At 41.8% G+C, this 22,173-nt stretch overlaps 1 protein-coding gene across 2 annotated transcripts; it reads right to left on the bottom strand.

Annotated features, from left to right (window-relative positions):
• Positions 1–3,339: 3,339 nt before the first annotated feature.
• LOC129840953 (N-acylneuraminate cytidylyltransferase-like) lies at positions 3,340–15,356 on the bottom strand. Of its 2 annotated transcripts, XM_055909016.1 has the most exons (9): positions 14,937–15,356; positions 13,863–14,005; positions 12,743–12,898; positions 9,451–9,581; positions 8,975–9,069; positions 7,401–7,572; positions 4,751–4,913; positions 4,056–4,177; positions 3,430–3,557 (listed from the first exon to the last, which is right to left on the bottom strand). In XM_055909016.1, exons 1-9 carry the CDS (start codon positions 15,161–15,163, stop codon positions 3,528–3,530), a joined length of 1,239 nt encoding a protein of 412 aa, XP_055764991.1. In that variant the 5' UTR covers positions 15,164–15,356; the 3' UTR covers positions 3,430–3,527. The 2 variants fall into 2 exon arrangements, with proteins under 2 accessions (XP_055764990.1, XP_055764991.1); XM_055909015.1 differs by lacking the exon at positions 4,056–4,177 and having other exon boundaries at positions 3,340–3,557; positions 14,937–15,353.
• Between the last annotated feature and the right edge of the window lie 6,817 nt (positions 15,357–22,173).

Below are 22,173 nucleotides of genomic sequence, written 5' to 3'. Positions count from 1 at the left end.
ACCTGCAGAACCACTCCTTTATTGGGGTGTCTTGCTAATTGCCTATAATTTCCACCTGTTGTCTATTCCATTTGCACAACAGCATGTGAAATTTATTGTCAATCAGTGTTGCTTCCTAAGTGGACAGTTTGATTTCACAGAAGTGTGATTGACTTGGAGTTATATTGTGTTGTTTAAGTGTTCCCTTTATTTTTTTGAGCAGTGTATATTGCGTGCACAATTATTAGACAAATTTTTTTCCTCAGGATTAATTTTATTGTTGAACAAACACAATGCTCTCAGTCAATCAAATGTTATTGAACCTGAACCTGAATGTTTAACAAAGGAAAAGTGAGTTGTCTTTCTCAGGGGAATATATGTGTGCAGAATTATTAGGCAACTAAATTACAAAACTAATTTCTCCCAACTTGTTTATTCTCTGTTTTTAGAGTAAGCGTAACATAAGTAACACAAAATGACAAATAACATTCTTGGCCTTTCAAAAATATTCTGTGACCAATATAGCCAGCCTCCTTTTCAATAACTGTCATGAGCGTTCCATCCATGGAGTCTGTCAGTTTCTTGATCTGTTCACGATCAACTTTCACTGAAGCAGCAACCACAGCCTCCCAAATGCTGTTCAAAGAGGTATTGTTTTCCCTCACTGTAAATCTCACATTTGAGAAGGGCCCAAAAGTTCTCAATCAGATTTAAGTCCGGTGAGGAAGGGGGCCAGGTCATTATTTGGACATCTTTGAGGCCCTTGCTGGCTAGGCAAGCAGTGGGGTACTTGGATGCAGGTGATGGAGCATTGTCCTGCATAAAGATCATGGGCTTCTTGAATGCTGAGGACTTCTTCCTGTACCACTGCTTGAAGAAAGAATCTTCCAGAAACCGGCAGTAGGTTTGGGAGTTGAGTTTCAGTCCATCTTCAACCCAAAAAGGTCCAACTACCTCATCCTTAATGATAGCAGCCCATACCAGTACCCCTCCACCTTGCTGGTGCCTGACTCGAAGTGGTGCCCGGTGTCCATTACTGATCCAGCCACGTGGTCCATCCATCTGGTCCATCAACAGTCACTAATTTCATCTGTTCATAAAATCTGTCTTCAGGTATTCCTTTGCCCAATCTTGACGCTTCAACTTGTGAATCTTATTCAGTGGTGGTCGTGTTTCAGCCTTCTTGACCTTGGCCATGTCTCTGAGCACCTTGTACTTCTGGACACTCCAGGTAGGTTGCAGTTCTGGAATATGGTGGCACTGGAGGAGAATGGGTTTCTGTTAGCTTGACGTTTAATTCTTAAGTCATTTGCAGTTAATTTGCACCTTTTCTCCTCCATGCGTTTTTTGCGCCCCAGTTGACTATTCGCAACAAACCCTTTGATTGTCCGGTGGTCACGCCTCAATAGTTTAGCTATTTCAAGAATGTTGCATCCGTCAAAGGCATTTAACAATTTTTGACTTTTCAGTGTCAATTAAATCTCTTTTTTGGACCATTTTACCTGGGGTAATAAAGCTGCCTAATAATTATGCACAGCTTGATAAACTCAGCAAAAAAAGAAATGTCCCTTTTTCAGGACCCTTTCTTTCAAAGATAATTCGTAACAATCCAAATGACTTCACATATCTTCATTGTGAAGGGTGCCTTAGGCATGCTGCAAGGAGGCACGAGGACTGCAGATGTGGCCAGGGCAATAAATTGCTATGTCCGTACTGTGAGACGCCTAAGACAGCGCTACAGGACAGACAGCTGATCGTACTCGCAGTGGCTGACCATGTGTAACAACACCTGCACAGGATCGGTACATCCGAAAATCACACCTGCGGGACAGGTACAGGATGGCAACAACAACTGCCTGAGTTACACCAGGAACCCACAATCCCTCCATCAGTGCTCAGACTGTCTGCAATAGGCTGAGAGAGGCTGGATTGAGGGCTTGTAGACCTGTTGTATGGCAGGTCCTCACCAGACATCACCGGCAACAACATCGCCTATGGACACAAACCCACCGTCGTTGGACCAGACAGGACTGGCAAAAAGTGCTCTTCACTGAAGAGTCGCGGTTTTGTCTCACCAGGGGTGATGGTCGGATTCGCGTTTATCGTCAAAGGAATGAGTGTTACACCGAGGCCTGTACTCTGGAGCGGGATCGAGGTGGAGGGTCCGTCATGGTCTGGGGCGGTGTGTCACAGCATCATCGGACTGAGCTTGTTGTCATTGCAGGCAATCTCAATGCTGTGCGTTACAGGGAAGACATCCTCCTCCCTCATGTGGTACCCTTACTGTAGGCTCATCCTGACATGATCCTCCAGCATGACAATGCCACCAGCCATACTGCTCTTCTGTGCATGATTTCCTGCAAGACAGGAATGTCAGTGTTCTGCCATGGCCAGCGAAGAGCCCTGATCCCAATCCCATTGAGCACATCTGGGACCTGTTGGATCGGAGAGTGAGGGCTAGGGCCATTACCCCCAGAAATGTCCAGGAACTTGCAGGTGCCTTGGTGGAAGAGTGGGGTAACATCTCACAACAAGAACTGGCAAATCTGGTGCAGTCCATGAGGAGGAGATGCACTGCAGTACTTAATGCAGCTGGTGGCCACCCCTGATACTGAGTGTTTGTACAGGGACACATTATTCAATTTCTGTTAGTCACATGTCTGTGGAACATGTTCAGTTTGTCTCCGTTGTTGAATCTTGTTATGTTCATACAAATATTTACACATGTTAAGTTTGCTGAAAATAAACGCAGTTGACAGTTAGAGGACGTTCCTTTTTTTTTGCTGAGTTTATAAGGTGTTATTCACTTTCGCCACATCCTCCTACACAAATATGATTAAATCCAATAAGCATTCAAGTTTATATGGTTTGGAGTTGTAAAACCAAAACTACCTCGATCTGACAACCTGTAAAAAAACACCTCAGCCTGAGCTAAGTGCCTGAAAGTGAGTAAATACTCCAGAGAAAGTATTGAGAATTGTCAATAAGCTTCAAGGTCATTTAGCCTAATCTTTAGCACAGGCATGAGTTTAAGTTTGTCTGATAGTCTAGAATAAAATAGCCTGAGTGCCAGTCTGTTTCTGCTCTCTAGTTAACTCTTTTTGGAATTGTAATGCCAAATATGTTTGGAGTGACAAGGAGCTGGCAAGTGAGCAAAAACAGACTGGCACTCAGGCTTCAAGAATGCAACTCTTTGTTTAGAACATATCTGAGCCAGATTAGAGTTAGAGCACATTCTAGAGTTTAGAATGTGTCTCTCTGACTTTAGAACACATTCTAGAGTTTAGAATGCATGTCTGTGACTTTAGAACAGATTCTAGAGTTTAGAATGTGTCTCTCTGACTTTAGAACACATTCTAGAGTTTAGAATGTATTTCTGTGGATGCGGTCCTGTTCCAACTGAGACTTGGCCTTCTTCTTGAGCAGCAGGATGTGTTCAGAAAACTCCCTCACAGCCCCGAGGCCTGCAACATTGTGGCAGGAGTATTTAGCAGCATTGATTGCTACCACTGGGGCATCCCGGGGTACTGCACTCAGCCCAGCCAGGTTCAGACAGTCAACATCTGGTGCATCGTTACCTGTAGGAGGGATGGAATGAGTTGAGTTTGTTTATCTATTAAAGTGTCCATAAGGTGGTTCTGGAAGTATTCATAGGATGATTAGTATGTTGCAAAAACACATTCATTTTTTTTGCTAAAACACATGATTTAAGGAAATCATAGAAATATATTTTTTTTAATGAATAGTTTACAATTTTGGGTTTATCTTAAAATCTTAAAAATGAATTACTGAAATCATACACTGAACAAAAAATAAACGCAACATGCAACAATTGAGGCTACAGTTCATATAAGGCAATCAGTCAATTGAAATAAAGACAGAGATTCGTCCGTGAAGGGCACGCTTCTCCAGCGTTCCAGTGGACATTGAAGGTGAGCATTTGCCCACTGAAGTCGGTTACGACGCCAAGCCGCAGTCAGGTAAAGACCCTGGTGAGGACGACGAGCAAGCAGATAAGCTTCCATGAGACGGTTCCTGACAGTTTGTGCAAAAATTATTTGGTTGTGCAAACCCACAGTTTCATCAGCTGTTCTTAGATGATCCCGAAGGTGAAGAAGCTGGATGTGGAGGTCTTGGGCTGGCGTGGTTACACGTGGTCTGCGGTTGTGAGGGCGGTTGGATGTGCTAGATGAGGCGGCTTATGGTAGAGAAATTAACATTCAATAGAGTGGCCTTTTATTATCCCCAGGACAAGGTGCACCTGTGTAACGATCATGCTGTTTAAATCAGGTTCTTGATATGCCACACATGTCAGGTGGATGGACTATATTGGCAAAGGAGAAATGCTCACTAACAGGGATGTAAACCAAAAAAAAACATTTTAGAGAAATAAACATTTTGTACGTATGGAAAATATCTGGGATCTTTTATTTCAGCTCATGTGTCATGGGACCAACACTTTACATGTTGCGTTCATATTTCTGTTCAGAATAGAAATTGATTCATTTTAAATTGAATCTCAATTTCTCCAGGACTTCACAGCTGACATCACCCTTCTCACATTGCCCATAAATATTAATTGACTGACAGTGACATGAACTCAGAACAATACTAGTAGTTTTCTGCAGTGGTAGCCTAACCTACATGCAGAATGCAAATAGAGAGCCACTTTACAAATGATCACTAAACAAGTGAATGTAGTAGCAAAATTATTATTAGTATAAGTAGTAAGTAGTAGTAGTCAGTTAAGTGAAAAGAATAGTGAGTTTACCCATATAGGCTACTTCCTTCCAGTCCAGATCCCTGTCGTCCATCATGGCTTTGGCCTCACCATGGATGTCCTTGCCCAGCTGTCGAACCTCGCAGCCCGTCCTCTGGGACAGCTTGTCAGCCAAGGCCTTGGTCAGGTCCTCACTGGACGAGATCAGGATCACCTGGAGGAGACAGCATAAAACACTTGATTTATTGTCTAAGTTCTCTATGCAAGCTCTGATTTGTCCTTTTTTTTGGGGGGGGGGGGGGGGGACTCAGTTGGGGTCTCAACTTCCTGTTGAGTTAGAATAATAGAATACACAAGGTACAATTTCAACATTTGGTTGTGCATCAGCAGCCACTCAATTAGCCCAAGTCAGTATTATTATTATTATTTTTTAAAGATTGTTAAGTTAGTCAAGCAGCCAGCTTTCTAAACTTGTGGTAAGCATGGACGAACTACCGACCGAGTTGGGCCGATGAATCATCAGTTATCATTAAAAACGGCAAACGTTTAGCTCCACCCTATTGCAAAATGTGTAGAATTGAAGGAAATTTGCTGTAAAACTGAAAAAATTTATTATTGGCCTCTGCCTGACCCGTTTTGCTGCCCCCTGTCGTTTTGCCTGCCCCCTGTTCTAGGAATAAACTTTTGTTACTTCGACACTATCTGCATCTGGGTCTTCTCCTGAAACGTGATACACATGACAGCTAGAGTAAATAGTGGTCTGTGAGTGTTTAATGGGTGGTGGTTTCAGTGATGAGCTGTGGCTTATCTAGATGTACCAGGGGCAGACAGTAACTTGGCTATTGTGCTGGACTCAGGTATCTAACAGAGGTTTATTTTTTTTATAGCATGGCTTTTAAATGAAATCAGATGTTTGTGACTTATATTTATCTAATATATACACAGTGCACAAAACATTAAGAACAGACTTCCTAATATTGAGTTGCTAATATCAATTCATTGGGCAAGGACTCTATAAGGTGTCGAATGTGTTCCACAGGGATGCTGGCCCATGTTGACTCCCACAGTTGTGTCAAGTTGGCTGGATGTCCTTTGGGTGGTGGACAATTCTTGATACACACAGGAAACTGTTGAGTGTGAAAAACCTAGCAGCATTGCAGTTCTTGGCACAAACCGGTGCGCCTGGCACCTACTACCATACCCCGTTCAAAGGCACTTCAATCTTTTGTCTTGCCCATTCACCCACTGAATGGCACACACACACAATCCATGTCTCAATTGTCTCAAGGCTTAAAAATCCTTCTTTTAACCTGTCTCCTCCCCTTCATCTACACTGAATGAAGTGCATTTAACAAGTGACATCAATAAGGGATCATATTTCACCCGGTGAGTTTGTCATGGAAAGAGCAGCTATTCTTAATGTTTTGTACACTAAGTGTATATATACCTTGTAAGAATTTGTATCTGTCATGTGAATGTTGCCGTTTTTTTGTTTACTATATATCTTTATCTTATCTGACTTGCCACAACTAAAGTGTCTTCTGGAAAAATAAAGTAATTATATTCTAATACTAATTCAGAAGGTCCGGTCACACACATTTCCTAGATGGCAAAGGTTCGGATGGATATTGTCATTTATCAGCATATTAACAAACCTCTACCTCGCAACCCCAAACTGTTCGCACCCCTCTTGTTGGCAGAGAGAAATATGTGCAGTTTTGAAACTCTTTTCCCGCAATTCTACACATTTTCCATGTCTTATGTGTGTTCAGATCATACCATGAGTCAAATCCTAACAAAATGTCCCCCTCCCCCCAAATTGTATTTATATTCATATAATTATTATTTTAAAAACTCGGTCAGAACCCGCAGTCCGTACTGACCCCGTTCTGGGTCCAGATCACAGTCCGCCTATTTTTTTTAAAATAACTAGGCAAGTCAGTTAAGAACAAATTCTAATTTACAATGATGACCGGTGAACAGTGGGTTAACTGCCTTGTTCAGGGACAGATCACCACATTTTTACCTTGTCAGCTCGGGGATTCTCAAGGTACTCAAGGTGCAGGTTGATGGTCACTAGACTTGATACTGAATGTTTTGGATTATTCTCCTATCTGTTGATAGTAGTTGACGCCAGACTGGATGTACAAGGACCGAGGACACACTGATTATTCACTGTTGCATTGTATTGATGACAACCTGTGAACACTGTGATTCTGTAGCAGCTGACAGTTGCTGCCTTTTTGTTTTGTCTTCCTACAAGCCTCTCGGGCTGGTGTTTACAGAACATTTGGTGCTGTCTGATTAGGATAGAAAGGCCCCGTCTCCAAGAGGTCAGTTAGACGTGTTCTCTGCTTCTGGGCTGCATGGTGTCTCCCTTTTGCAACTTGTAATAAAACCAATATATTTTTGATTGACTTTACCAACGCTGTTCTTTTTGTTCACCTGGAAATTCCTATTACAACATAGACAACACATGTATTTGTGGAAGCAGTAATCACATGATTGGGATTCTCTTTCAACTGTAAAAAATAAAGTAAGCCTGTCTGTCACTATTTGCTGTTACCATATGTGATCTTTTAAATTCCAATGAATCTACGTCAATCTTCAATCATCAGTATTCGTCGCATTATCTTTGTACTGTATCTCTTTTCCCTCTCTGGTGTATGTTCTATATGTTCTATATCTATAGTCTACGTACCTCCACCCCCTCTCTCTGCAGCATGCGGATACCCATGGTATCTCTGGTGTTGACAGAGATCATCTCCTCTCCAGAGACAGAGATGAGGACGCGGCCGTCAGTCAGACAGCCTGAGATGTTACACAGCAGCAGACGCACCACCTCAGGCTTGTCCAGGCCAAAGTAACCAAACCTGGAGAGGAACAGGTCAAATACAATTGTATCAAATCTTATCACATGCTTCGTAAAACAACTGGTGTAGACTAAAGGTGAAACGCTTACTTACGGGCCAATCCCAACAATGCAGAGAGAGAAAAAAAAGTACAAATTAACTCAAGTAATACATACACAATGAGTAATGATAACTTGGCTATATACACAGGGTACCAGTACCGAGTCATTGTGCAGGGATACGAGGTAGTTGAGGGCAGATATGTACATATAGGTAGGGATAAAATGACTAGGCAACGGGATAGATAAACAGTAACAGCAGCGTATGTGATGAGTCAAAAGAGATTAGGGCAAAAACAGTCATTGCAGATATTCCAAGTAGCTATTGGTTTACTATTTAACTAACTATTTAGCAGTCTTATAGCTTGGGGGTCCTGTTGTTTCCAGACTTGGTGCATTGGTACTGCTTGCAGTGCGGTAGCAGAGAGAACAGTCTATGATTTAGGGCTGGAGTCTTTGACAATTTTTAGGGCCTTTTTCTGACCCCGACTGGTATAAAGTTCCTTAATGGCAGGGAGCTCGGACCTAGTGATGTACTGGGTCATATCCACTACCCTTCGTAGCGCCTTGCGGTCGAATGCCAAGCAGTTGTCATACCAGAACACACAGGGAAATACATCTGTATAACGGCTCCTCTGTGTTACATCAATGTTTATTGTGTTGCCTCTTGAGGATCCGCCCTTTTTTTCAATTTTCGCCTAAAATGACATACCCAAATCTATCTGCCTGTAGCTCAGACCCTGAAGCAAGGATATGCATATTCTTGGTACCATTTTAAGGAATGTAGGAGAATATAACACAATAGATGTGGTAAAAGATAATACAAAGAAAAAACAAACTGTTCTTTTGTATTTTTTTGTACCATCATCTTTGAAATGCAAGAGAAAGGCCATAATGTATTATTCCAGCCCAGCTGCAATTTAGGTTTTGGCCACTAGATGGCAGCAGTGTATGTTCAAAGATTTAGACTAATCCAATGAACCATTGCATTTCTGTTCAAACTGTTGTGTCATGACTGCCCAAATGTGCCTAATTTGTTTATTAATAACTTTTCATGTTCAAAATTGTGCACTCTCCTCAAACAATAACATGGTATTCTTTCACTGTAATAGCTACATTAAATTGGACAGTGCAGTTGGATTAACAAGAATTTAAGCTTTCTGCCAATATCAGACATGTCTATGTCCTGGGAAATGTTCTTGTTACTTACAACCTTATGTTAATCGCATTAGCCTACGTTAGCTCAACCGTCCCGTGGAAGGGACACCGATTAAGATTGTTCAAGTAAACACAGAGAGTGAAAGAGAGAGAGAGAGAGAGAGAACGTGAGAATGTGAGGCTCTGAGTTAGTGACTTCAGACTACCTCAGTACTCTCTGTTCTGCCACGGGCCAATCGATATCCACATCAATATCCACACTGTACTCTGGCAGCATCTCATAGTAAGCCCACTTTCCCCCCTGAGAAAGACAATGCAAGAGAAAGGGGATTTCAATTATCATTTGAAACAACGGCAGTTGACAATAGAATATCTAGAATTATAGATCAGCAAGTCGATTTCTCAGTGTGTCTTTTGTCTCTGGTCAAGCTCACATCCACTGAATGACTAAACATTATTGATCACCTGAGGAAAATAGGGTTCACCTCCAGCAGCAGACATACATATCAGGGCCAGTGTTCATAAAGCGTCTCAGGATAGGAGTGCTGATCTAGAATCAGGTCCTCCCTGCCCATACAATCTTATTAATAATGATAGAAAAGGGAAAACTGATCCTAGACCAACACTCCTATCCTGAAACACTTTGTGAGTATGGGCCCCGATGGGGTATAGTGCCAGTTACCTGCAGGCCTTCCTCTATTGTCGCTCTGGTATGAATGTAGAAAGATCCGTTCTCACACAGCTCTCCATCCCAGTCCTGTCTCCGGGGCCTGGTAGACGGGTCAAGGTTCAGTGGCTTGGTGGCAACACTACCTGAAGAGGAGAGAGCAAAATAATCAATATTAGTTAATAGGTTCTAACTATGGTTAATACTATCATTAAGCTCGAGGCCCTAGGTCTGAATCTGGGTCCTGGACTTCCTGACTGGCCGTCTCCAGGTGGTGAAGGTAGGAAACAACACCTCCACTTCGCTGATCCTCAACACAGGGGCCCCACAGGGGTGCGTAATTAGCCCCCTCCTTTACTCCTGTTCACCCATTACTGCGTGGCCACACACCTCTAACTCAATCATCACATTTGCAGACGACACAACAGTAGTAGGCCTGATTACCAACAATGACGAGACAGCCTACCGGGAGGAGGTGAGGACCCTGGCGGAGTGGTGCCAGGAAAATAACTTCTCCCTCAATGTCAACAAAACTAAGAAGCTGATCATGGACTTCAGGAGACAACAGAGAGAGCACACCCCTATTCACATCGACGGGACAGCAGTGGAGAAGGTGAAAAGCTTCAAGTTTCTCAGCGTACACATCACTGACAATCTGAAATGGTCCACCAACACAGACAGTGTGGTGAAGAAGGCGCAACAGCGCCTCTTCGACCTCAGGAGGCTGAAGAAATTCGGCTTGGCCCTCAAGACCCTCACAAACGTTTACAGATGTATAATTGAGAGCATCCTGTCGGGCTGTATCACAGCCTGGTATGGCAACTGCACCGCCCAGAACCGCAGGGCTCTCCAGAGGGTGGTGCAGTCTGCCCAATGCATCACCGGGGCACACTGCCTGCCCTCCAGGATACCTACAGCACCCGATGTCACAGGAAGGCAAAAAAGATAATCAAGAACAAAAACCACCCGAGCCACTGCCTGTTCACCCCACTACCATCCAAGAAGGCGATGTCAGTACAGGTGCATCAAAGTTGAGACTGAAAAACAGCTTCTAACTCAAGGCCATCAGACTGTTAAATAGCCATCACTAGCCGGCTACTTCCCAGTTACTCAACCCTGTCACTTAGAGACTGCTGCCCTATGTACATAGACATGGAATCACTGGTCACTTTAAATGGAACACTAGTTACTTTAATAATGTTTACATACTGTTTTACTCATTTCATATGTTTATACTGTACTGTATTTTAGTGAATGCCACTCAGCCAATGCTTGCCCTAATATTTATATATTTCTGAATTCCATTCTTTTACTTTTAGATTTGTGTGTATTGTTGTGAATTGTTAGATACTACTTCACTTTTGGAGTTTGGAACACATGCATTTTGCTACATCTGCATTTTGGGGCTAGGCCCCTTTTTTCTAAATTTCCGCCTGAATGACGTGCCCAAAGTAAACTGCCTGTTGCTCAGGCCCTGAAGCCAGGATATGCATACAACTGGTACCATTGTAAAGAAAACACTTTGAAGTTTGTAGAAATGTTAAAAAAATGTAAGAGAATATAACACAATAGATATGGTAGGAGAAAATCCAAAGAAAAACCAACCAGAATTTTTTTGAGAGAGAGCATCCTCTTAGAATGGCAAGTATAAGGTCAAACTGAAAATTAGCTCCCTGCAATTCCTATGGCTTCCACAGGGTGTCAGCAGTCTATTTTCAAGGTTTCAGGCTTGTAACTTCAAAAATGAATAAGAAATATCAGTTTTAGTACAGGGACACAGTCTTGGAAATTCGTGTTAGGGCGTGCCATGAAGACAGGACGCACCTGCTAAAATCGGTTTCCTATTGACCATACTTCTTTCTGTAAGAAATATTATATTTTGATTACATTTTAGGGTATCTGAGGAGTAAATAGAAACGTATTTTGACTTGTTGAAACAAAGTTTAGGGGTAGATTTTCGGATTCCTTTCTCTGAATGTTGAACGAGTGGATTACTCAAATCGATGGCGACAACTAAACTGACTTTTTGGGATATAAAGAAGGATTTTATCTAACAAAACGACACTACATGTTATAGCTGGGACCCTTTGAATGACAAATCAAAGGAAGATTTTCAAAAAGTAAGTGAATATTTCATCGCTATTTGTGAATTTATGAAACCTGTGCTGGTGGAAAAATATTTTGATGTGGGGAGCCGTCTTCAAACAATCGCATGGAATGTTTTCGCTGTAATAGCTACTGTAAATCAGACAGTGCAGTTAGATTAACAGGAATTTAAGCTTGCAACCGATATAAGACATTTATATGTACCTAAATGTTTAATATCCGTAATTGTTAAGATTATTTATTTGAATTGCCCACCCTCCAGGTTCACTGGAAGTTGTCCTGCTAGCGGGACTCCTAGCCCTTAAAGGTTACGTCTACTAAATATGTGTGTGACCAATAACATTTGATTTGATTAGATTTTCCTGGTCCAGAGGAGAAAAAAACATACTTGTCTAATCACCCCTCATCTCTCTATTGTGATACACAGTGATTGGTGGTGGATGGGATGACTTCCATGTATTGTGCTTGTGAAAGGCACTATATAAACAATTAATTATCATTGAACATTAGCATCTTACAACAAGCTATATTGGGTAGGTATTTTCAAATACAACATATCTAGGTCACTCAAGTTTTTCCTTGTCACGCCCTGACCTTAGAGATCCTTATTTATTCTCTATGTTTGGTTGGGTCAGGGTGTGACTCGGATGGGAAAATCTACGCTTTCTATTTCTTTGTTGTTTTGCTGAGTGTGGTTCCCAATCAGAGGCAGCTGTCTATCGTTGTCTCTGATTGGGGATCATATATAAGTTGTGATTTTCCGTTTGGGTTTTGTGGGGTGTTATTTTCTGTTTAGTGTCTGTGCCTGACGGAACTGTTCACTTTCGTTTTTGTATTTGTTATTTTGGTTTGAGTGTTTCTTGTAAATAAATATCATGAACACTTTCCACGCTGCGCTTTGGTCCACTCTTCCTTCCACCGACGACGAGCGTTACATTCCTGGCTATGTTGATGTGGCCAGGGCAAACTCCTGGGACAGCTTTTCCTCAGGCACAGATTAAGCCTAATCCTAGACTACAAAGAATTTAATGGAGATTCTCCATTTACCTTTTATAAATCCAGGAATAGGGTTAATCTGTGTCCGGGAAAACAAACCTACGTGTAAGGCCCTAAACATAACACAAGGCTATCCTGGAAGTCCCGAAACATAGCACAAGTCTATCCCGGAAAGCTCTAAACATAACACATGGCTATCCCATACCTCCTTTCTTGACCTCCTGCCAGCGGAAGTGGTGTTGTCGGGCCACGGCGAAGACAGACGTGAAGCCCTGATTGGTGATCAACTCCAGGGCCTCCTTCAGGTGGAAGGGGTGCAAGCAGGGAGACGTAGCCTGGATGTGACAGATCACATTCACCTCTGGAGGAAGTCAACACAACACAGCAGATATTGGATTTATCCCTTATTTAATCAGATGGTCATATGATATGAGATATGAATAAACCTATATGGTCACTGTTGACATTTGTAGCTACGGAGTGAGTCCCACATTATTTGGATAATCTCCTATTCATGGGTTGTCTATAGTCACTCTCAGACTATCAATAAGCTATCAACTGAAACTGTTTATACTTGATATGCAACAATTTACTCGGATTGGGATTACGTTTAGATTAGAAATTGAACTAAAAGACAACACATTTTCATTGATGACAGTCGTGCTGGTTTTGTTTCTACCTAGCTAGACAAGAACGGTCACTGATTGGCTGGAGAGTGGAGAGTCAGACAGTACATCTGGTTTCCCAGCAAGTGGTACTCAGGCTCTGATTAAAAGGCAGGAATGAAAACCTGCAGCAGGCACTACGGCCCTGGAGGTCGTATGTAATCAAGTGTCTCAGAGGAGGACTACAGATTTACAATCAGTTTTGCCTCAAAGAACACAATGAATAAGACTACATGGGCAGGGCGGGACTGATCCTAGATCAGTATTCTTGCTCTGAGATTCTTGATATATATCGCCCCAGAGCCGTAGTCTAGCTAATATGTTCTTCTGCATATTTTCCATTAATGGCTGGCATCTATAACAAAGCGCTGCCTACGAGTCCTAACAAAGACAGTGAAGCATCAAAGAGGGTGTGGTTTTGTCACAATAAATTATAACAAACGTTGATACTTCCCTGTTGCTATGCCATTGAGTAAATCACAATTCTATTGTCTTGATTCCTCACACTTCCCTCCTTGTCTCCTTCTCCCAGCACATTGGAGCAGAAGATTTGCAGTTCCTCCACTCAGATCTCCTCCTCTAATGCATTTCGAGCGAGAAGGAGGCAAGGAGTGAGGACATGAGGAATCAAGGAAATTACAATTGAGATTTACCCCTTACCTGGGTTTAATCGGGCAAATTCCTGGATAGTGTCGAGAGAGCTGGAAGAGTCTTTGGACACCTCTGGGCTCCTGCGGTGAACCTGAGCTCCCCATGCCTTGGCCACCTTCTCAATGTCATCATGATCAGTTGATACCCACACACTGGTGGGAGAAAGAACTGAAGAAGTTGATTCCTCAGGCTTTGTAACAAGTAGGCAGTGGTGGAAAAAGTACCCAAATTGTCATCCTTGAGTAAAAGTAAAGATGCCTTTATAGAAAATGACGTAAGTAAAAGTGACCAAATAAAATACCACTTGAGTAAAAGACTAAAAAGTTTTTGGTTTTAAATATACTTATGTATCAAAAGTATAAATAATTTCAAATTCCTTGTATTAAGCAAACCAGATGGCATGATTTTCATTTTTTTTATATGGATAGGCAGGGGCACACTCCAACACTCAGACATGACTTAGAAATTAAGCATTTGTGTTTAGTGAGTCTGCCAGATCAGAGGCAGTTGGACATGAAAATGGTCCAATTCACACACTTATAAAGAGAACATCCTTGGTCATCCCTTGTAAGCATTCAACGAGTACTTTTGGGTGTCAGGGAAAATTGATGGAGTAAAAAGTAAATTATTTTCCTTTGGGATGTAGTGGAGTAAAAGTACTCAAACATATAAATAGTCAAGTAAAAGTACAGATACCACAAAAAACGACGTAAGTAGTACTGCAAACTATTTTTACTTAAGTACACCACTGCAAGTAGTCTACATCAATGCAATCCGGTCTTGCGTAGCAAGACAAAGTCAGAGACAGCAAATGTTCAAACATCCTCTTGACAAACTATTTCAATACGAATTTGACATGGGTTTATATTCACACACAAACAATTAATAATGTACCGATATGACTAGACGCATCAATCATCATAGACAACATAGACTTTATCACTAGGATGAACAATATTATCCGTGCACGCAAAACAAGAATGTCACATGCATTTGGTGCAGCTAATTATTATTAACAGCCTCAGAGCAAATCCATATACTGTAGCTACATTGGAAAATAATTTGTAGATTGAACTGAATCACCTGTCAAACTGTTTGGAATCCACGGCAGCTCTCAGAACCCATCCGATGAGCGGGACACCGGCCAGAACTTTTATATTCTTCCGGGGGATCCCCTTACTGCCTCCCCTAGCTAGGATCAGAGCTGCAATGTGTATCTTCTCGCCGCTGTCTTTGAAAATCTTTGTTTTCCCGTCTTTTCCCATCAAATCTTCAAATCCAGATAGCGTACGTTTTCTTGCAGCAGCCATTTGCCTGTGCTGATGAAGTCTATATTGGTCTGCTAATACAGGACTAGTAAAAGACTAGCGCACTACTTTTGTGAAACAATTTAAACTAAATGTATTGGATTGTTAACCAGCATTTGTAACGTGAGTCCGATCATTATCTGTACAGAACTGTTCATCTGATAATACTCTGTGGAATATAAAAATACTTGCTTGATATACAGTACCAGTCAAAAGTTTGGACACGCCTACTCATTCAAGGGTTTTTCTTTATTTTACTATTTTACAGGGTTGGGGAGTAACGGATTACATGTAAGGGATTACCAAAAACGGGAACTGTAATCCGTTACATTACCAGCAAAACTACATTATCAGATTACCGATACTTTTGAAAAACTAGATGATTTACTTCGAGGATTAGTTTTAAATTCAGAAAGGTTGTTTGCGGAAAACAATATTTGACACTTCTCTGTTTACTCAATGACTTTCAAATCAGCATTGAAAAAAGGCGCACATTTAAATTTGTTCCACCTGAGCGAGTCTGACCACAAGTCAGAGACCACTATGATAACAGACCAAATGTGTTTAATAGATCGTGGGAAAAGAGCAGGAATAGGCTTTTGTAGGCTACAGTCCAAGCTATGTCTTCAATTATGCGACTGCTGTCGGCATCCGAAGATGATCCAATTTGAATTAACACTTGGAGGTAAAGATGACAGTAGTGGTGTAGTCTACGGCGATACGGATATCACTTATTATTGATATCTACATAGCGCATTGATGTTAATCACACTACTACTCTCTCATTAAGTTATTTGCGTTTACGGATTGTGGTTGTTGTGGATGGCTGTTCACAAATCTAAATGTGTATTTGAACCCAATAATGGTTGAATTCTAGAAGTTTAACCTCTAACGAGCCTCAACCCCCCCCCACCCCCCACACTGATTAGCATCGCTAGCATAGCGTCACACTTAAATAGTAGCATCTAAATATCATTAAATCACAAGTCCAAGACACCTAATGAAAGATACAGATCTTGTGAATAAAGCCACCATTTCAGATTTTTAAAATGTTTTACAGGGAAGACACAATATGTAAATCTATTAGCTAAACACGTTAGCAAAATACACTATTTTTCTTTGTCCACCATTTTTTCTCAACACCAGTAGCTATCACCAATTCGGCTAAACTAAGATATTGATAGCCACTAACCAAGAAAAAACCTCATCAGATGACAGTCTGATAACATATTTATGGTATAGGATAGGTTTTGTTAGAAAAATGTGCATATTTCAGGTATAAATCATAGTTTGCCATTTGCATCACAAATCTCACCAAAGCGACTAGAATTACTACAGAGAGCAACTTGTATGACCAATTTACTCATCATAAAACATTTCTTAAAAATACACAGCACATAGCAATGGAAAGACACAGATCTTGTGAATTCAGACAACATTTCAGATTTTCTAAGTGTTTTACGGCGAAAACACAATAAATCGTTATATTAGCATACCACATATGCAAACGTTACCCGAGCACTGATTCTAGCCAAAGAGAGCGATATCGTATCATCGCCAATATATATAAATATTTTCACTAACCTTCTCAGAATTCTTCAGATGACACTCCTGTAACATCATATTACAACATACATATAGAGTTTGTTCGAAAATGTGCATATTTAGCCATAAAAAACGTGGTTATACAATGAAAATAGTAGCATAACAAGCCTGGAAATGTCGTTCGCCATCTTTGAGTGATCTAGTTTAATCAATACCTAATCATATACTTGACTAAAAAATACAGGGTTGACAGGAATCGAAAGACAAATTAGTTCTTAATGCAATCGCTGATTTACATTTTTTAAATTATCCTTACTTTTCAATACAGGTTGCGCCAAGCGAAGCTATACAAAACAAAATGGCGGCATAAGCGTTTAACATTTTTCGACAGAAACACGATTTATCATCATAAATTGTTCTTACTGTGAGCTGTTCTTCCATCAGAATCTTGGGCAAAGAATCCTTTCATGGGTCTAATCTTCTTTTGGTCGAAAGATGTCCACTTGTCCGTCGAAATGCCCACTAACGTACGACCGGGACCCCGAAATGTGCCCAGCGCTTCAAAGTGCACAACAAAGCAATGCCTCAAAATCGCACTAAAAGGATATAAATTGCTATACAACGGTTCAAATTAACTACCTTATGATGCTGTTAACACCTATAACGGGTAAAAACATGACCGGAGAAATATTACTGGCTAAACTAACGCTTGGAAGGAGGCGAGCCCGATGTCCTTCGCGCGCAAGGCGCAGGCAGCAAAGGGAAGCTACTTCCGCTATTTGGTGTCTTATAGAGAAACTGATTGCGCAATCGACACCATTCAAAGCATCATCACGCACTGACATCCAGGGGAAGATGTAAGCAGTGTCTGTTTCTCCAAAGCATTTACAGTGAGCTTTAAACTGACTCCAGATCAGTGGCCAAAATGTTTGAAATCTGACTCCCTATCATGAAAAGTGCTGTAGATTGAGTTCTGTTTCACTCAGAGACAAAATTCCAACGGCTATAGAAACTAGAGAGTGTTTTCTATCCAATAATAGTAATAATATGCATATTGTACGAGCAAGAATTGAGTAGGAAGCCGTTTAATCTGTAATGCAAATTATGCTAATGAGAAAACAGCACCCCCTATAGTCGCAAGAAGTTTTAAGCTGCCTACCAATCATTGTTTTTGAAACCAGTGGACAGGCAGAGAAAAATGCACTCTTGTAAAAGCTGTTTAGTGCGGATCCCAGACTATGGAATAAAAGTGGAGCTTTTATTGCTCAGTCTAATTCATGCTGACAAAAAAAATCCATAGGCCTAATGGACACATGCTCAAACTTGCACACTTTTGATAGACTTAAAGCGGAAATCTTGCTACATCTATTTTTGGATTTATAAATTATATATCTGGCGAGTGTAGAGAGTATAGAGATATTGTTATCCACGTCGGCACCAACGATGTTAGGATGAAACAGTCAGAGGTCACCAAGTGCAACATAGCTTCCTCGTGTAAATCAGCTAGAAAGATGTGTCGGCATCGAGTAATTGTCTCTGGCCCCCTCCCAGTTAGGGGGAGTGACGAGCTCTACAGCAGAGTCTCAGCACTCAATCGCTGGTTGAAAACTGTTTTCTGCCCCTCCCAAAAGATAGAATTTGTAGATAATTGGCCCTCTTTCTGGGACTCACCCACAAACAGGACCAAGCATGACCTGCTGAGGAGTGACGGACTCCATCCTAGCTGGAGGGGTGCTCTCATCTTATCTACCAACATAGATAGGGCTCTAACTCCTCTAGCCCCACAATGAAATAGGGTGCAGGCCAGGCAGCAGGCTGTTAGCCAACCTGCCAGCTTAGTGGAGTCTGCCAATAGCACAGTCAGTGTAGTCAGCTCAGCCATACCCATTGAGACTGTGTCTGTGCCTCGACCTAGGTTGGGCAAAACTAAACATGGCGGTGTTCGCCTTAGCAATCTTATTAGGATAAAGACCTCCTCCATTCCTGACATTATTGAAAGAGATCGTGATACCTCACATTTCAAAATATTGTTACTTAATGTTAGATCCCTCACTTCAAAGGCAGTCATAGTCAATGAACTAATCACTGATCATAATCTTGATGTGATTGGCCTGACTGAAACATGGCTTAAGCCTGATGAATTTACTGTGTTAAATGAGGCCTCACCTCCTGGTTACACTAGTGACCATATCCCCCGTGCATCCCGCAAAGGCGGAGGTGTTGCTAACATTTACGATAGCAAATTTAAATTTACAAAAAAAAAAATGACGTTTTCGTCTTTTGAGCTTCTAGTCATGAAATCTATGCAGCCTACTCAATCACTTTTTATAGCTACTGTTTACAGGCCTCCTGGGCCATATACAGCGTTCCTCTCTGAGTTCCCTGAATTCCTATCAGACCTTGTAGTCATAGCAGATCATATTCTAATTTTTGGTGATTTTAATATTCATATGGAGAAGTCCACAGACCCACTCCAAAAGTCTTTTGGACCCATCATCGACTCAGTGGGTTTTGTCCAACATGTCTCTGGACCTACTCACTGCCACAGTCATACTCTGGACCTAGTTTTGTCCCATGGAATAAATGTTGTAGATCTTAATGTTTTTCCACATAATCCTGGACTATCGGACCACCATTTTATTACGTTTGCAATCGCAACAAATAATCTGCTCAGACCCCAACCAAGAGGCATCAAAAGTCGTGCTATAAATTCTCAGACAACACAAAAATTCCTTGATGCCCTTCCAGACTCCTTCTGCCTACCCAATGACGTCAGAGGACAAAAATCAGTTAACCACTTAACTGAGGAACTCAATTTAACCTTGCGCAATACCCTAGATGCAGTTGCACCCCTAAAAACGAAAAACATTTGTCATAAGAAACTAGCTCCCTGGTACACAGAAAATACCCGAGCTTTGAAGCAAGCTTCCAGGAAATTGGAACGGAAATGGCGCCACACCAAACTGGAAGTCTTCCGACTAGCTTGGAAAGACAGTACCGTGCACTACCGAAGAGCCCTCACTGCTGCTCGATCATCCTACTTTTCCAACTTAATCGAGGAAAATAAGAACAATCCAAAATTTATTTTTGATACTGTTGCAAAGCTAACTAAAAAGCAGCATTCCCCAAGAGAGGATGGCTTTCACTTCAGCAGTAATAAATTCATGAACTTCTTTGTGGAAAAGATCATGACCATTAGAAAGCAAATTACGGACTCCTCTTTGAATCTGCATAATCCTCCAGGGCTTAGCTGTCCTGGATCTGCACAGCTCTGCCAGGGCCTGGGATCGGGAGAGACACTTAAGTGTTTTAGTACTATATCTCTTGACACAATGATGAAAATGATCATGGCCTCTAAACCTTCAAGCTGCATACTGGATCCTATTCCTACTAAACTACTGAAAGAACTGCTTCCTGTGCTTGGCCCTCCTATGTTGAACATAATAAACAGCTCTCTATCCACCGGAGGTGTACCAAACTCACTAAAAGTGGCAGTGATAAAGCCTCTCTTGAAAAAGCCAAACCTTGACCCGGAAATTATAAAAAACTATCGGCCTATATCGAATCTTCCATTCCTCTCAAAGATTTTAGAAAAAGCTGTTGCGCAGCAACTCACTGCCTTTCTGAAGACAAACTATGTATACGAAATGCTTCAGTCTGGTTTTAGACCCCATCATAGCACTGAGACTGCACTTGTGAAGGTGGTAAATGACCTTTTAATGGCGTCAGACCGAGGCTCTGCATCTGTCCTCGTGCTACTAGACCTTAGTGCTGCCTTTGACACCATCGATCACCACATTCTTTTGGAGAGACTGGAAACCCAAATTGGTCTACACGAACAAGTTCTGGCCTGGTTTAGATCTTACCTGTCGGAAAGATATCAGTTTGTCTCTGTGAATAGTTTGTCCTCTGACAAATCAACTGTACATTTCGGTGTTCCTCAAGGTTCCGTTTTAGGACCACTACTGTTTTCACTATATATTTTACCTCTTGGGGATGTTATTCGAAAACATAATGTTAACTTTCACTGCTATGCGGATGACACACAGCTGTACATTTCAATGAAACATGGTGAAGCCCCAAAATTGCCCTCGCTAGAAGCCTGTGTTTCAGACATAAGGAAGTGGATGGCTGAAAACTTTCTACTTTTAAACTAGGACAAAACAGAGATGCTTGTTCTAGGTCCCAAGAAACAAAGAGATCTTCTGTTAAATCTGACAATTCATCTTGATGGTTGTAAAGTCGTCTCAAATAAAACTGTGAAGGACCTCGGCGTTACTCTTGACCCTGATCTCTCTTTTGACGAACATATCAAGACATCTTTTTTTTTTCCATCTACGTAACATTGCAAAAATCAGAAATTTTCTGTCCAAAAATGATGCAGAAAAATTAATCCATGCATTTGTTACTTCTAGGTTAGACTACTGCAATGCTCTACTTTCCGGCTACCCGGATAAAGCACTAAATAAACTTCAGTTATTGCTAAATACGGCTGCTAGAATCCTGACTAGAACCAAGAAATTTGATATATTTTACTATAGTGCTAGCTTCCCTACACTGACTTCCTGTTAAGGCAAGGGCTGATTTCAAGGTTTTACTGTTAACCTATAAAGCGTTACATGGGCTTGCTCCTACCTATCTTTCCGAGTTGGTCCTGCCGTACATACCTATACGTACGCAACGGTCACAAGACGCAGGCCTCCTAATTGTCCCTAGAATTTCTAAGCAAACAGCGGGAGGCAGGGCTTTCTCCTATAGATCTCCATTTTTATGGAACAGTCTGCCTACCCATGTGAGAGACGCAGACTCGGCCTCAACCTTTAAGTCTTTACTGAAGACTTATCTCTTCAGTAGGTCATATGATTGAGTGTAGTCTGGCCCAGGAGTGTGAAGGTGAACGGAAAGGCTCTGGAGCAACGAACCGCCCTTGCTGTCTCTGCCTGGCCGGTTCCCCTCTCTCCACTGGGATTCTCTGCCTCTAACCCTATTACAGGGGCTGAGTCACTGGCTTACTGGTGCTCTTTCATGCCGTCCCTAGGAGGGGTGCGTCACTTGAGTGGGTTGAGTTACTGACGTGATCTTCCTGTCTGGGTTGGCGCCCCCCCCCCCCCCCTTGGTTTGTGCTGTGGTGGAGATCTTTGTGGGCTATACTCGGCCTTGTCTCAGGATTGTAAGTTGGTGGTTGAAGATATCCCTCTAGTGGTGCGGGGGCTGTGCTTTGGCAAAGTGGGTGGGGTTATATCCTTCCTGTTTGGCCCTGTCCGGGGGTATCTTCGGATGGGGCCACAGTGTCTCCTGACCGCTCCTGTCTCAGCCTCCAGTATTTATGCTGCAGTAGTTTATGTGTCGGGGGGCTAGGGTCAGTTGATTATACCTGGAGTACTTCTCCTGTCTTATCCAGTGTCCTGTGTGAATTTAAGTATGCTCTCTCTAATTCTCCCGTTCTCTCTTTCTTTCTCTCTCTCTGA

This window comes from Salvelinus fontinalis, chromosome 42 (assembly GCF_029448725.1).
Source record: "Salvelinus fontinalis isolate EN_2023a chromosome 42, ASM2944872v1, whole genome shotgun sequence".
Classification (NCBI taxonomy): Eukaryota; Metazoa; Chordata; class Actinopteri; order Salmoniformes; family Salmonidae; genus Salvelinus; species Salvelinus fontinalis.
This window is presented reverse-complemented; position numbering and strand designations above follow the sequence as displayed.

Coding starts and splice junctions, on each gene's coding strand:
- LOC129840953 (XM_055909015.1), bottom strand. CDS start 15,163: ATGGCTGCTGCAAGAAAACGTACGCTATCTGGATTTGAAGATTTGATG. Junction 9,582..12,742: donor GCAGGAGGTCAAGAAAGGAG/GTATGGGATAGC, acceptor TCTCCTCTTCAG/GTAGTGTTGCCACCAAGCCA. Junction 4,914..7,400: donor TGCAGAGAGAGGGGGTGGAG/GTACGTAGACTA, acceptor TGTCTCCTCCAG/GTGATCCTGATCTCGTCCAG.